Source organism: Crinia signifera, chromosome 2 (assembly GCF_055691185.1).
Source record: "Crinia signifera chromosome 2, ASM5569118v1, whole genome shotgun sequence".
In the NCBI taxonomy this organism is placed as follows: Eukaryota; Metazoa; Chordata; class Amphibia; order Anura; family Myobatrachidae; genus Crinia; species Crinia signifera.
In genome coordinates, this window is record NC_139218.1 from 315,490,647 (window position 1) to 315,505,197 (window position 14,551).

Here is a 14,551-nt window from a genome sequence, read left to right on the forward strand (position 1 = left end):
AGGTGGAGCGGATTAGTGAGGTAAGAGGTGAACCAGGCCAGAATAGTGCTAGAGAGGCCAAAAGTGTGGAGGAGTAGAGAATGATTCACAATGTCAAAATCAGAAGAAATATCCAGTAGAATAAGTAGTTAAAAGTGACCCCTGGACTTGGTCATTGGTGACTTTGACCAGGCAGTTTCAGTGGAGTGAAGTAGGTGAAAGCCAGACTGAAGAGGATAGAGGATGTAATTGTGAGAGAGCTAGTTTGTGAGACAGCTGTATACAAGCCACATGTTGTATGGAGGTGAATGGGAGAAATGAGATTGGGCGGTAGCTAGAGGGTAAAAAAAGGCTCAAGGTTGTTGTTTTTTTAGGAATAGGCAAAGAGCATGCTTAAATGGTGAGGGAAATATGTCAGTAGAGAGCGATACAGTAGATTGAAGTGAGCGAGGTGAGAGCAGGCAGTGGGGGAGAGGAAGCAAAGATGAGAGGGGAAGGGGTCAGTTGGGAAGAGGATAGGATGAGGGAGAGGACTTCTTTGTCTGTGGAGAGGTGGAAGCAGCACAAGGGGGGGGTAGGACTAGAGGGAGAGGATATTGAAGGCAGCAGAGTTGCTAAAGGAAGGCAGGAGGAAAAGATTTCATGGCGGATGGTCTCAATTTTGGAGGATGCGTCAAATTCAGTGGCATAAAGGTGGATGGGGGCGAAGGAGTGATTGGAAAAAAGATTGCATGGCAAGGGAGAGCTGTTGGAATAGATAATAAGCTTCAAACGGAGGAAATCCACCAGAGTGTGTTTTCTTCGAGAGGCACTCCAGGATAGTCAACATATACTTATAACATATTTAGCCAATTCCATGCCTGCCTATAGTTCCAAACCTACTGCATAACATACAGTTCTTCTACAGCTTCATTTTGCAAACCAATATAATGAATGCCTTGTGTTCTGCTATATACCTGTATGCTTAATACCCAGCCACAATGTGTTCTGCTATATACCTGTTCGCTTAATACCCCGCCACAATGTATTCTGCTCTATTATATATGCTTAATACCTCGCAACGATGTGTTCTGCTACATAGCAATCATATCCTGCTGCAATGTGTTCTGCTATATAAGAGGAATCCCACACCACCACACAATTATCAGGTATACACTGCACAGAGGATCCCCCTTTTCCATCACCACCAAGTTACAGCTATATAATGCACAGCAAGTTACACACACTTTCGGGACATATATTCAATGTGTTTTTTCACCATGTGCAGCGAATCCTGTTTAGGATTCGCTGCACATTTGCAGGGTCCCGGAGGGCTGCAGCATTCGCTGCCAGCCCTCCCTGTCACCCTATTCAACTCCGCAGGGGCTCACTGTCCCGGATGGCGAATTTTAACCCCTGCGGAGAATGCCACAGGGAGCCAGGGGACGAAGGCAGGCAGGGAGATGTAAGCCTCCCTGCCTGCCCCAGAATTTGTGGGGGAGAAGGAGGGCCCCCAGAGAGCTGACAGGGATAGGGAGCCACTTCACTGGTCCCGCTCGTAATAAGCCGGGACCAGTGTGAGGTGAATATATGAATATTACATGAGCGGCTCCCGGCCCCCTGCTGGCGAATGCATATAAAAAAAAAAACCTGGAAAAAATTCAAATATATAATATATTAATGTGCTTCAAGCACATGAATAAAAATAGCATGTCCCTTCACAGAAAAAAAATCTGATTTTTTGACACCAAAAAAAAAAACCTTTAATTTAAAATATCACTTTCCAGTTCACCTAAAAAAGATGTTGAATGCAAAAAAGGTGAATCATGGCGAAAATCATGCTGAAAGCAGTTCTCCATCCTAGCATTGATTACACTCTCGCCTAATCCCAGTGAAAACCCCATTGAAATACACCAGCGAATTGTAGCGAGCATGAGGAGTGAAAATTTCACTGCAAGGAGTGAAAACAGCCCGATTGACCTAAAAAAAACGGTGAATCCGGAGCATTGAATACTGGCCATATACTGCACAGAGAATACCACCAATCAATGGCTAGCCATGACCTACACATGGAAAGCCTAACCATATATTGCAGACCTAATCAGTCTTCTCCAGTTGCCTTGCTTTAGGACCTTCCTGAAAACAATGGAAAATCTATTTTGGTGCTTACATGCTGTTTTAAGGAGTTTTGGTCATTGAGGGTGCTGAAGGCATCAGGAAGAGGTTTCGCTCTACAGAGGGTTGGGCAGCAGAAATAAGGGCAAGTGCTGCCATAACCTCTCTCATTGACAGTCATAGACCAGAATTATGCACCTTCTGTGGGGACAGAGGTTTCCTAGTATCATACCGTGTTCTCAGTGCGAGTGAGAAATACACAGCTTTTACCCGGCATTAAAATGCCGGGGACTGCAGGGACGGACCATTGTTCTCACTGCAAGGCAAAATTCCCGGGTGAAGAAGTTCTACCCGGTAATTTGCCTTTTAACACGGGTTTTTATGCAGTGAGAACGGGACAACCCGTGTCTGCATACCCGGATCTCAAACACAGGTAAAAAGAAGGGTTTTACCCGTGTATGCAAAAAAATGACAGTGTTAAAAGGCAAATTGCCGGGTCGACATGCTAGATCCGGGAATTTGCCTGCAGAGAGAACGGGGTATTAGACTTCAAAATCAGGCAAATGTGGACATCCAGCTGACGGGGGGGGGGGGGGGGGGGGACAGACTCTTCATGCTATTAGGGCACAGAACAGTCAATTTGCTTAAGGCACCACTATTGTTCCGAGGTTTGGCGTTTATATAAAGGCACATTCTGGAGGAAATTGTGGTTCAATTTGATTATTTCCTCCATATTTGCATGTGATTGGAGGACAGGGGAGATGGCATGCACATATGAGAATGATAGGATTCATTAACATCTGGCCCGCTCCACTCTCTCCCACCTTCCCACGGTTCCCATTGAGAAAGCCATGGTCAGCTCTGATCCACAATTTTGCCAGGGCTGCCTTATAAAAATCTCACCTAAATATTACATATGCTCAGTTAATAAATGGAGCATCGAGGCCCTTAGTAAATTTTCGCTTCATTGAAAATGAAACCACTTTAAACTTCCATAATTTAACTTTTGTCTCATAGATATTAGATTAGAGGTAAAGCCATTTCACTTGTACCCACCAATGGCGTCCTCCGGAGAAATGCTGATATTATCTGTGTAGAGATATTCCAGGAAAGCGTGATACACTGGATAGGAAAACTGGTTCATTTCAATTACATCTTCATTACTCTCATGCAAAAATGATCGAAAATGCTCACATCTGGGGGGAGGAGATAGAAAACAAAGCAACGTTAACAGCCCGTACTGATCTCCGATTAGAACCCACAGTCTTGCATCTAATTATTACCTTATCTGAAGAAGAACTTTGTGTACGTGAATGTATTTGTCATCCACTAAAAACTTTAAATCTGCCGTTTCCGGATTATCAAATTCCTTCTTGAGGGACTCTGCTACGGTTAGGTGATCATCCGGTTCTTCAGGCAGGAAAAAGGGAAACATTAACTTCATATGGTTACCAGGTTAGGACCAACCTTTTATATCCAACATTACATTCTCTTCTTTATTCTTATTTTATGATACTGTACACTTGTATTTTTAAACATAAACTAGAATGCATGTTGCTTACTTGTCACTTTCAGACAGGTAATGAAATAGTGCTGGTAGTACATAGGCTACAGCTGGATTTAGCACATTCCATTCGTATGTCTACACGGTTGCGGAGAGCTGTGTGTGTGTGTGTGTGTGTGTGTGTGCTACAGATGGCAAGTTACACAGAGGCAGCAACTGACGTAAATGACAAAATATCCCCTTAAAGTGCTGTATAATATGCAGACCGTTTTTACTTGTAGCCAATATACAGAACAGTCTCCACTACGCTACCCTTCTAGTTATCAATGTACCATCACTGAGTTCTGGTTGCATCAATAGGAGAAAGCATCCTATCTAACAGTACTGTGTCTGTATTACAGGAATAACAATCAGATCTATAGGATAGAGTGATCAATAGGGTACAAAAACTTTACTAACTCATTTCTCGATTGCATCCTAGAAAATGATAGTGAGAATGTGATTGGCTACTATGGGCAACATCCACACTTTTCACTTATAGAAGCATCAGTAAACTTACCACTAAGACCTTGTGTTGGGGAGGGGGTCGTTCTATTTACCGCAATAACCTGTTTTTGTCGGCAAACACTGAGAATTTATTGAGATCCATCAAAGACCCCTATGCAAGTATTTTCTAGCAAGGTTTAAATGACAAATACATACACCTATTTTGGGTCCCCCAAATGTAATTTATTTTCTAACCACTGACAGACTTCTATCTCTGCTTGTTTTTTTGGGCGGGTACACACCAATTTCCCCATTTTCTCCTACACTTTCTCTGGTTTTGCCAGCAAGAATTATTGCAAGTCTCCTGTTTTTGGGCATTTGCACTGTAATAGGACAGACATATGTATTTTTCTCACCTACAGAAAGGAGGCGCCACATTATAGCAGGTGTGGAGAAGCAGGCAAACACGTCATCTGTGCAGGTAAAGTGGGTGATGTGTGGGGAGATGACTGCCTGTCCCCGGCACTGTCCCCACATGTACACCAGACCACTCTGAGATCTAGCAGCAGAGGTGTGAGATGAGTGGCAAGCTGCAATTTCTACTATTCTGTTAACAAAAGAAAAATGAACATCGTGAAATCAGTATAAGATATCCATCACCTTTATGGATAGACAATTATACATAATATATTACTTTTGTTCATTTACTCTTGTCGACCCCAAAATTATGTTTTTCAAAACCATGTGCACTGCAGGTGGGGCAAATGTAACATGTGCAGGGAGTTACATCTGGGTGAGGGGTGTTCAAACGGAAATCTAAATTGCAGTGTAAGAATAAAGCAGCCATTATTTACCCTGCACAGAAACAAAAATAACTCACCCAAATCGAACTTCATAGGTTACATCTGCCCCACCTGCAGTGCACATGGTTTTGTCCATTAAGAGTTTGCTTTTGCAAACCAACCACTATCACCCCCATGTACCAGAATTAAGCATATATTACAAGCTAGCGGTCCCCGTACACTTATGTGACTTCTCAGAGAGATAAGATTTCCCTTTAATCGCCCAGGAGCTTCCGGGTGGCAGGAGATGACCTATCACATGAGATACCATTCACCACTGCCGGAGGCCAACCAATCCGTGCAACAGGTCCAATCTCAGACTCCAATCCAATGCACACAGGATGTCAAACATTTTTTTTGTCACTTTTCACCCGATTGTCAAACCATTGTAAACTGGTGAAAAGTGGGCAAATTGCACTAGTTTATGGCCAGGTTAAGACTCTTTAAGGCAGAACTGGCTGTATTGTCTGGGAATATTACTATTGATCATTCATAACGTGCCATGTCTGCTACAACATACAACAGAGAAACACAGAACCAGCAACAGTCACACAATATAAATGGGGCTGCACAAGTGGAGAATGCGAGTAGTGAGGGAGGAGCTGGACTGGAATGAGAGGGTCCAACTACACGGCTTTGGATAGTTTGCTAAATATTGAAATCGAAACACTAAACATTTTTTTTCCCTTTATTATCACCACCTGCTCCTACAAGTTCAACTGGGTTGCAATACCATTTAAGCCCCATACACACTAGCCAATCCCGGCAGCAGCAGAGACCCAGTTGTTTTCCTGGAATCTTTACCCTGCACTGAAACTAAATAACTCATCCAAATCTAACTCTGCACACTACTACATCTGCCCCACCTGCGGCGCAACATGGTTTTGTCCATTAGAGAAAAAAATGGCTTTACAATCCATTCTGAATTGGGCCCATACGGTGCATAATTCATTAAAAAAGGTTTCAATCACAGCAGTATATGCCATTTCCTGGTATAGTTTAGAAGGGCATGGATCATTGGATAGACTGCAACTAGGTCGACATGCAGGAAGGTCGGCGGTCATTAGGTCGACATGGGGCTTTTCACCGAATGTCAACATGGACACTAAAACGTAGCACTGGTCTTGCTACGCTCGGCACATTATTTTATTCTCCCACCACACCCTAGTGGATGGTAGGGCATGTCTGCACATGTCGGTTCAAAAAAACCTCATGTCTACCTTCCCCATGTTGACCCAATGACCCTGTCCACCTTCCTGCATGTCGACCTACTGACCGTATCCCGTTTAGAAAATGAACGTAAATGTATCAGTTGCAAAGCATTACATCACATAAAAAAAGTTACCTTTCTTTTTCCACACACACTTGAACAGGGTAAGACTGGTTACTTTTATTTCCTGTACCCAACTGACCATAGGAGTTGGCTCCCCAGGCATACATCCCTCCTTCGTCTGTCAATGCCAGTGTATGTGCATAACCACACACAATCTACAGGAAAGAGGACATTAGCTGTGAGGAGTATGAGAGTAATTGGTCTAAGAAATAATCTATACAGAGCGGGGACTATTTCCTAAATAAAACAGTCATACAGAAAACATTTTATATGTCTACAACATAAACAAGAGTGATTTTTCTAGTATCAGGCTGAATACGGATAATTATACAGAACTTCTTATTTACAGTTGCAAGAAAAAGTATGTGAACCCTTTGGAATTACCTGGATTTCTGCATAAATTGGTCATAAAATTACTTAAACTAATGCTTAAACTAATACCACAAAAACAATTATATGTTATCATGTGTCTTTTGAACACACCATGTAAACATTCACAGTGCACAGTGTAAAAAGTATGTGAACATATAGGCCAGGTGTGTCCAAACAGCTGAAACTACACATCTCAGCATGTCTTGCCACAGTTTTAGCATTTCCTATTAACAAAACTGTGGCAAGGCATGGTGGGACTTGTAGTTTCACAACAACTGGAGGGCCATAGTTTGGAAATACCTGCCCTATGCTAATGACTACTCCAAGGCCTAATTGGAGTCAGGAGTCAGCCAACCTTGAGTCCAATTAATGAGACGACATTACCCTACCCTATAAAAAAATAGGATTTATGGTCTTACCTTGATAAATCCCTTTCTTTATCGTCCACTAGGGGGCACAGGAGTTCACGCTGGGTATGAGAGGTGAGGTAGCAGAGCGTGCACCAAAGGGTTACAGAAATGTACCCAGCATGCTCCCTGCCTCCCTTCTCCCTCATATACCGCCCCCTGACCCTGGGTCACCAGTTTCGTTAGCAAGCCCAAGGCAGGAGCGGAGCAGAGAAGAAGGAAGAGCAAACACACACACATAGCATACAAGGCCAAAGCCATGGAACTTCCCCATATAGGAAGCCCCGCTACCAGGTGCGTCTGGGAGGGCGTCCTGTGCCCCCTATGGACTCAAAGAAAGGGATTTATCAAGGTAAGACCATAAATCCTATTTTCTTTATCGTCCACTAGGGGGCACAGGAGTTCACGCTGGGACGTCCTAAAGCTGTCCCCTCACGGGTGGGGGACGCTCCTGGACTGCGGAAAGCACATGTCTACCAAACTGTGCATCAGCCGATGCAAAGGTATCAAACGCATAGAATTTGATAAATGTGTGGGAAGAAGACCAAGTCGCTGCCTTGCAGAGTTGTTCTGCCGAGGCCCCTCGACTAGCGGCCCAGGATGTACCCACAGACCTGGTAGAGTGTGCTGTAACCCCCTCAGGGGGAACCAACTGCGCTGAAAGATACGCTTGACGAATGACTGACCTGAGCCATCTCGCCAAGGATTGCTTGGAAGCAGGCCAACCTCGCTTCCTGGCCTCATACAAAAGAAAAAGAGAATCCGACTTACGAGTCGCCTTAGTCCTGCGCAGGTAAATCTGCAACGCACGGACTACATCCAGAGAAGCCTCCGCTTCTGATGATCCAGGAAAAGAAGGAACTACAATCTCCTGGTTGAGGTGGAATTTTGACACGACCTTAGGAAGAAAATCCAGCTTGGTACGTAGAACCGCCCTGTCCGGGTGAAACACCAGAAAGGGGGGCCTACAGGACAATGCACTTAGGTCGGAAACCCTTCTAGCCGAAGAAATAGCTAGGAGGAAGGCCACCTTCCAGGACAGCCACTTCAAATCCACCTCCTCCAAAGGTTCAAAAGGAGCTGACTGAAGAGCTCTGAGAACTAAAGCAAGATCCCATGTAGCCACCGGTGGGCTTCCTTGGTGAACACCCATCAAAATAGGTCCTCCACACTCTGTAATAAATACGTGCTGACGAAGGCTTTCTAGCACGCACCATAGTATGAATGACCTCCGGTGAAAACCCTTTATCCCTTAAGAGGGATACCTCAATAGCCAGCCCGTCAAAGCAAGGCGGCTCAGGTCCGGGTGGTGGAGCGGACCCTGAGAAATGAGGTCTGGACGTAGAGGCAGTCTCAGAGGAGACGCCACTGACAGATTCCTTAGGTCGGCATACCAACCTCGACGGGCCCAATCTGGGGCCACTAGAATCATCATTCCTCCTTCCTTCTTGAACTTGCGTAGAAGACGAAGAAGAAGCTGAAATGGGGGGGAATGCATACACCAGACGAAACGGCCATGGTGCTGTCAGAGCGTCTACCAGGAAAGCTCCGGGGTCTCTTGTCCGAGAGCCGTACCGAGGAACCTTGCAATTGTGCCTGGACGCCAACAGATCTATTTCCGGCACTCCCCATTGGGACGTCAGCCACTGGAACACTTCTGGATGAAGTTCCCATTCTCCTGTGTTGATGTCCTGCAGACTCAGATAGTCTGCTTCCCAATTGAGAACCCCTGGGATGAAGACTGCGGAGATTGCGGGAAGACGTCTCTCCGCCCACCTGAAGATTCTGGACACCTCCTCCATTGCTCCTTTGCTGCGTGTCCCGCCCTGCCTGTTGACATAGGCCACGGCTGTGGCGTTGTCGGTCTGGACTTTTACCGGGCACCCTTGAATGAGAGGTTCTAAGGCCTGAAGAGCCCGAAGGATTGCTCTCAACTCCAGGACATTGATAGGCAGGCGACTCTCCTGCGGTGTCCAGCGACCCTGAACCGACTGAGAGTTGCAAACCGCACCCCAGCCCCGAAGGCTGGCATCCGTGGTTATTAGAATCCAAGATGGAATCCAAAATGGGCGACCCTGGGATAAGTTGTCCGCCTTCAACCACCAAGTGAGAGATAGGCGGACCTCCGGAGATCAACTGACTCTTCAGACGAGAATGATCTCCTGACCATTGGCTTAGAACGAACAGCTGAAGCTGTCGCGCCCATAGAGCCCAACATCACCATGCAACTGTGCACAGAGACCCTTCTGTGACCGAGCAGGGAGAGAATCTTTCTCTGTAGAGAGTGGATCTTGCTCTCCGGCAGAAAAACCCTCTGGAGCTGAGTGTCCAGCAGAGCTCCCAAGTGGACCATCCTTTGAGAAGGAGTCAGAAATGATTTTCTCCAGTTTATCTTCCAGCCGTGAGATAATAGAAGCGTAATCGCCAATTGCAGATAACTCTGCAATAGATCTGGAGAATTCGCCACAATCAGGAGATCGTCCAGGTACGGGATCAATCGAACCCCCAGACGGTGCAAGTGAGCTGACATAACTGCCATCACCTTGGTGAACACCCTGGGAGCCGTGGAAAGTCCGAAGGCCAAAGCCCTGAACTGGAAGTGGTCCTCCTGGATGGCGAACCTCAAAAACCGCTGATGGTCCAGCCGGATGGGAACGTGGAGGTACACATCCTGGATATCGAGCGAGGCCATGAAGTCCCCCGGTTCCAGGGATAGAATAATGGACCGAAGAGACTCCATACGAAACTTCGGCACCCGCAAAAACACATTGAGCGACTTCAGATTGAGAATCGGTCTGTGAGAACCGTCCGGCTTGTCGATCAGAAACAGAGTGGAGTAGAACCCCTGCCCCCTCTGTTGCTGAGGAACTGGAACAATAACGTTCGAGTCCAAAAGGGATCGGATGGAAAGCTGTAGCGCCAGTTGTTTCGCTGGGTCCCTTGGAAGACCCGTGCGAAAATAACGCTGAGGAGGGGGAACCCGGAACGTTAGGGCATAGCCCCTGGAGACCACCCCCCTGACCCAAGCATCCGTCGTGGTGTCGCACCACGTTGGCGCAAAGGACAGGAGATGGCCCCCCCACCCTGGGATCCCCCGGGTGGGGCCTCGCCCCGTCAGGCTGCAGGCTTGTCAGTCTGCTTGGCCGCTGGGCGTCTGGTAGCCCAGGGCTGCTTGGTGCGGGGTTTGGCTGTCTTGGAGGCCGAGGCAAATCTGGTAGAAGATTGACCTCTGGCCTTGCCCTGGGTCCGAAAGGACCGAAACGCCGACTTCTGTCGGGGAGGAGCCGCCGAAGGCAAAAATGCCGTCTTAGAGGCCGCCAGGGTAGTCACAATTTTGTCCAACTCTGGACCAAACAGGGTATCCCCCTGAAAGGGGAGAGCCTCCAAAGCCCTCTTGGAATTGTTATCTGCTCGCCAGGACCTAAGCCTGTGGCTGCGGAAGCCTTAGAAGCCAGGACTCCAGAGTCCAGAGCAGCCTCCCCCAAATACAAACTAGCCTTTTGTATATTCTGAACGTGGCCCAGGAGAGATTTGCGACTAGAACCGTCGGACAACCCTGACTCCAACATGCCCGCCCATTCAGAAACTGCCTTGGCAACCCATGCTGCTGCAAGAGAGGGACGCGTGACTGCGCCCACCTGTGAATAAGCAGTTTTAAGGACATTTTCCAATTTCCTATCTGACGGGTCCTTCAAAGAAGAAGAATCCGGAATGGGCAGAACTGAAGAGCGAACCAGCCTAGCCACATGAGCATCCACCGGGGGAGGCTTTTCCCACTTAGCCCTCGCTGAGGGAGGGACCGTAAGTCGTTTAGAAAGCTGGAACCTTCTAGCCGGCTGAGCCCATGCTGTCTCCAATAAATCTTCCATATGGGCCGAAGGTGGAAACTGAGCCAACCCCTTTTTAGGCCGCTTAAAAAGCGGGGCCTTACTACTAGGAGCAGGGGCCTCATCCTCCAACTGGAGGACTGCCCTGACCTCCCGCACCAGTGAGTCTACCTCTGCCGAGGACAAAGTGTCGTCGGCCACAGCGGATCCATGATCTGAAGTATCTGTAGACCCCCCTGCAGCAGAGTCGGAATCGTGAGAATCCTGCACAGGACTCCTCTGCCTAGGCTGCCGCCTGGACCCCCTGTCTGCTAAACTAGCCGCTAACCCCTGCACAGACTGTGCAAAGGACTGCAACCATGGGGGTTCTACATAAGCCTGAGCTGCCCCACCACTGGCACTAGCGACCGGGGGCAGGGGCGCAGGGGGAGCTGGTGCAGACAAGCGGTCAATTAACTGTGTCATTACCTGAGTCAATGTCGAGGCCCAGGCCGGTTCCTGCTGGGTAGGAGGCAGCGGTAACGGGTTTGCTTCCACCGTGATACACCTGGAACAAACCGCCTCCTCTTCTTGAGACAGTACATCCGAACAGTCTCTACAGGTACGCTGCATTGGGAGAAGGAGCCTCCTTGCTGGACTTCGCCTTAGGCATACTGACCGAGCAAACAACAAACACCAGCAGTTACCACCAGACACAGAATAAGCAAGTGTCCCTATATAGGAAAGGCCCAGGGGCACAACACACTTGCAGCCTTTCACACAAAAAGCCTTAGCAAAGCAATTTGTAAAGGGCAAATATATCACAGTTCAGCAAGCTGAATAGGAGACAGAGTTTATGCAACACACAAACTCTGTATGGTGACAACCCCTTTCACCTGTAATAGACAAGATTGGCCTGTCCATACACAGGAAAGGAGACAGTAGCAGAGCTCAACAAACCAGCCAGCAGCAGGAGAGGAGAATACTATACCAAACCAGGCTCCAGGAGCAAGGTGTGGGGGAGAATTCCAGCAGCCTCCTGTCTCTATACCCAGCATGTGCCAGAATGGCTGCTGATTTGGCTTTTTTAAAGGAGGAGCTGGAACACCTGGGGCTGTGAGAGGTAGCACTCAGCACGTCCCCAGGGGTGGGGGAGGGACCTCAGGCCATCCCATTAACCCCCTCAGGCATCAACCTCCGGGGACCCACCTGAATAACAGTCCCTGGTGGTCTAGTGGAAGGGTGGTTACGCCAGACCCACACCGCCTGCCCCCCCGCTGACTCCCACAAAACGGGGGGGGATCTGCTGCTAAACGCGGCTCCCTGCACGCAGGGAACCGCTGCTTACCTGTCCCAGGACGGGGCGCAGCTGCGGGAGCCTCCGGAGTGAAGACCCCGCGACGGAAGACCCCAGCCCAGTTGCCAGCGCTGCCGTCTCCGTATGTAGGAGCTGCGCCGCTGACACTCACTAAAAGAGCAGTCGCTGCGGCAGCTTAGTAACCCTGGCTGTACTAACAGCCGAGAAAAAAATGGCGCCGCTCAGTCTGCCTGAGCACCAAAGAAAAAAACTGGTGACCCAGGGTCAGGGGGCGGGATATGAGGGAGAAGGGAGGCAGGGAGCATGCTGGGTACATTTCTGTAACCCTTTGGTGCACGCTCTGCTACCTCACCTCTCATACCCAGCGTGAACTCCTGTGCCCCCTAGTGGACGATAAAGAAACACACACCAATTTTGAGTTTGCTATTCTCAAGAAGCATTGCCTGATGTGAACCATGGCTCACACAAAAGAAATCTCAGAAGACCTACGATTAAGAATTGTTGACTTTCATAAAGCTGGAAAGGGTTACAAAAGTATATCTAAAAGCCTTGATGTCACCAGTCCACGGTAAGACAAATGGTCTAGAAATGGAGAAAGTTCAGCAATGTTGCTACTCTCTCTAGGAGTGGCCATCCTGTAAAGATGACTGCAAGAGCACAGTGCAGAATGCTCAAAGAGGTGAAGAATCACCTAATCAGCTAAAGACTTACAGAAATCTCTGGCACATAACATCTCTGTTGACGAATCTACTATATGTAAAACACATAACAAGAATGGAGTTCACGGGAGGACACCACGGAGGAAGCCACTGCGGTTCACAAAAAACATTACTGCACATTTGAAGTTTGCAAATGAGCATCTGGATGTTCCACAACACTACTGGCAAAATATTCGGTGGAGAGATGAAACCAAAGTGGAGTGGTTTGGAAGGAAGACACAAGACTATGTCCCTTAAGGTTCCCATACACACGTTACAATTATTGCATACAATATTGTATACAATATCGCATCTCATCGCATCTTGGTTTTGCGATGAGATGAGATCTAGTGCAAAAAGTATGTGCAGCACATACTTTTTGTACTAGATCTCTTCTCATCGCAGAACTGAAAATCGATGAGATGCGATATTGTATACAATATTGTATGCAATAATTGTAACATGTATGAGCACCTTTATTCAGATCTGCTCGCAGTACAAATTTGTTCTCAAAATGGGCAAAACCATGTGCACCGCAGGTGGGGCAGATGTAACATGTATAGAGAGTTACATTTGGGTGGGGTGTGTTGAAACTGAAAACTAAATTGCAGTGCAAACATAATGCAGCCAGTATTTACCCTGCACAGAAACAAAGTAACTCACACAAATCTAACTCTCTCTATACAGGTTACATCTGCCCCACCTACATTGCACATGGTTTTGCCCATTTTGAGAACAAATTTGTACTGCGATCAGATCTGAATAAGGGCCTATGTGTGCAGAAAAAAAGACACAGCACACCAACATCAAAAGCTCATCCCAACTTCGAAGTATGGTGGAGGAGGCATCATGGTCTGGGGCTGCTTTGCGATCATTGAAGGAAAAATGGTACTTCTTTAATTTCACGGCGCCAGCATGGCGCCGTGCGTCTGAGTCCCCTTGCGGGCTCGGTGGCTCGCTACGCTCGCCACTCTATTTAAAATCAACTCCATGCCAACATGGATAGTGGAGGTATGAACTATCCATGTTGGCATGGCGTTAAGTTCCTTTATTTTACATAGTTTGTAGCGAGCGTAGAAGCCGGAAGTAGCACGGCGCCATGAAAGTAAAGAAGTACCGGAAAAATTAATTCCCAAGTGTATCAATCATTTTGCGGGAGAGCTTAAGGCCATCTGTCCACCAACTGAAGCTCAACAGAAGATGGGTGATGCAACAGGACAATGACCCAAAGCACAGAATTAGATAAACAACAGATTGGCTTCAATAGCGGAAACTATGCCTTCTGGAGTGGCCCTGTCAGAGTCCTGACCTCAACTCGATTGAGAAGTTGTGGCATGACCTTAAGAGAGCAATTCACACCATCCCAAAAATATTGCTATTGTAAAGAGGAATGGTCCAAAATTCCTCCTGACCATTGTGCAGGTCTGATATGCAACTATACGAAATGTTTGGGTGAGGTTATTACTGACAAAGGAGGGTCAACCAGTTATTAAATCCAAGGGTTCACATACTTTGTGCACTGTGAATGTTCACATGGTGTGTTCAATAAGAACATGAGAACATAATAGTTTGTGTGGAATTAGTGTAAGCAGACCATGTGTGTCTATAGTTATGACTTAGATGAAGGTCAGAACACATTTTATTTATGCAGAAATCCAGGTAATTCCAAAGGGTTCACATACTTTTTCCTGCAACTGCATGTGAAGATAGTA

The 14,551-nt window shown here is 47.2% G+C and overlaps 1 protein-coding gene across 3 annotated transcripts in view; it reads right to left on the reverse strand.

Moving 5' to 3' along the window:
- Nucleotides 1–14,551, reverse strand: part of RCBTB2 (RCC1 and BTB domain containing protein 2) — a 58,675-nt gene that overhangs the window by 10,001 nt on the left and 34,123 nt on the right. For all 3 annotated transcript variants that reach the window (XM_083169012.1, XM_083169013.1, XM_083169011.1), the window contains exons 8-11: nt 6,251–6,393; nt 4,480–4,670; nt 3,357–3,483; nt 3,130–3,269 (exon numbers count right to left, since the gene is read on the reverse strand). In XM_083169012.1, the coding sequence (XP_083025138.1) occupies nt 3,130–3,269; nt 3,357–3,483; nt 4,480–4,670; nt 6,251–6,393 (601 nt within the window). The remainder of the gene's footprint in view (nt 1–3,129; nt 3,270–3,356; nt 3,484–4,479; nt 4,671–6,250; nt 6,394–14,551) is intronic.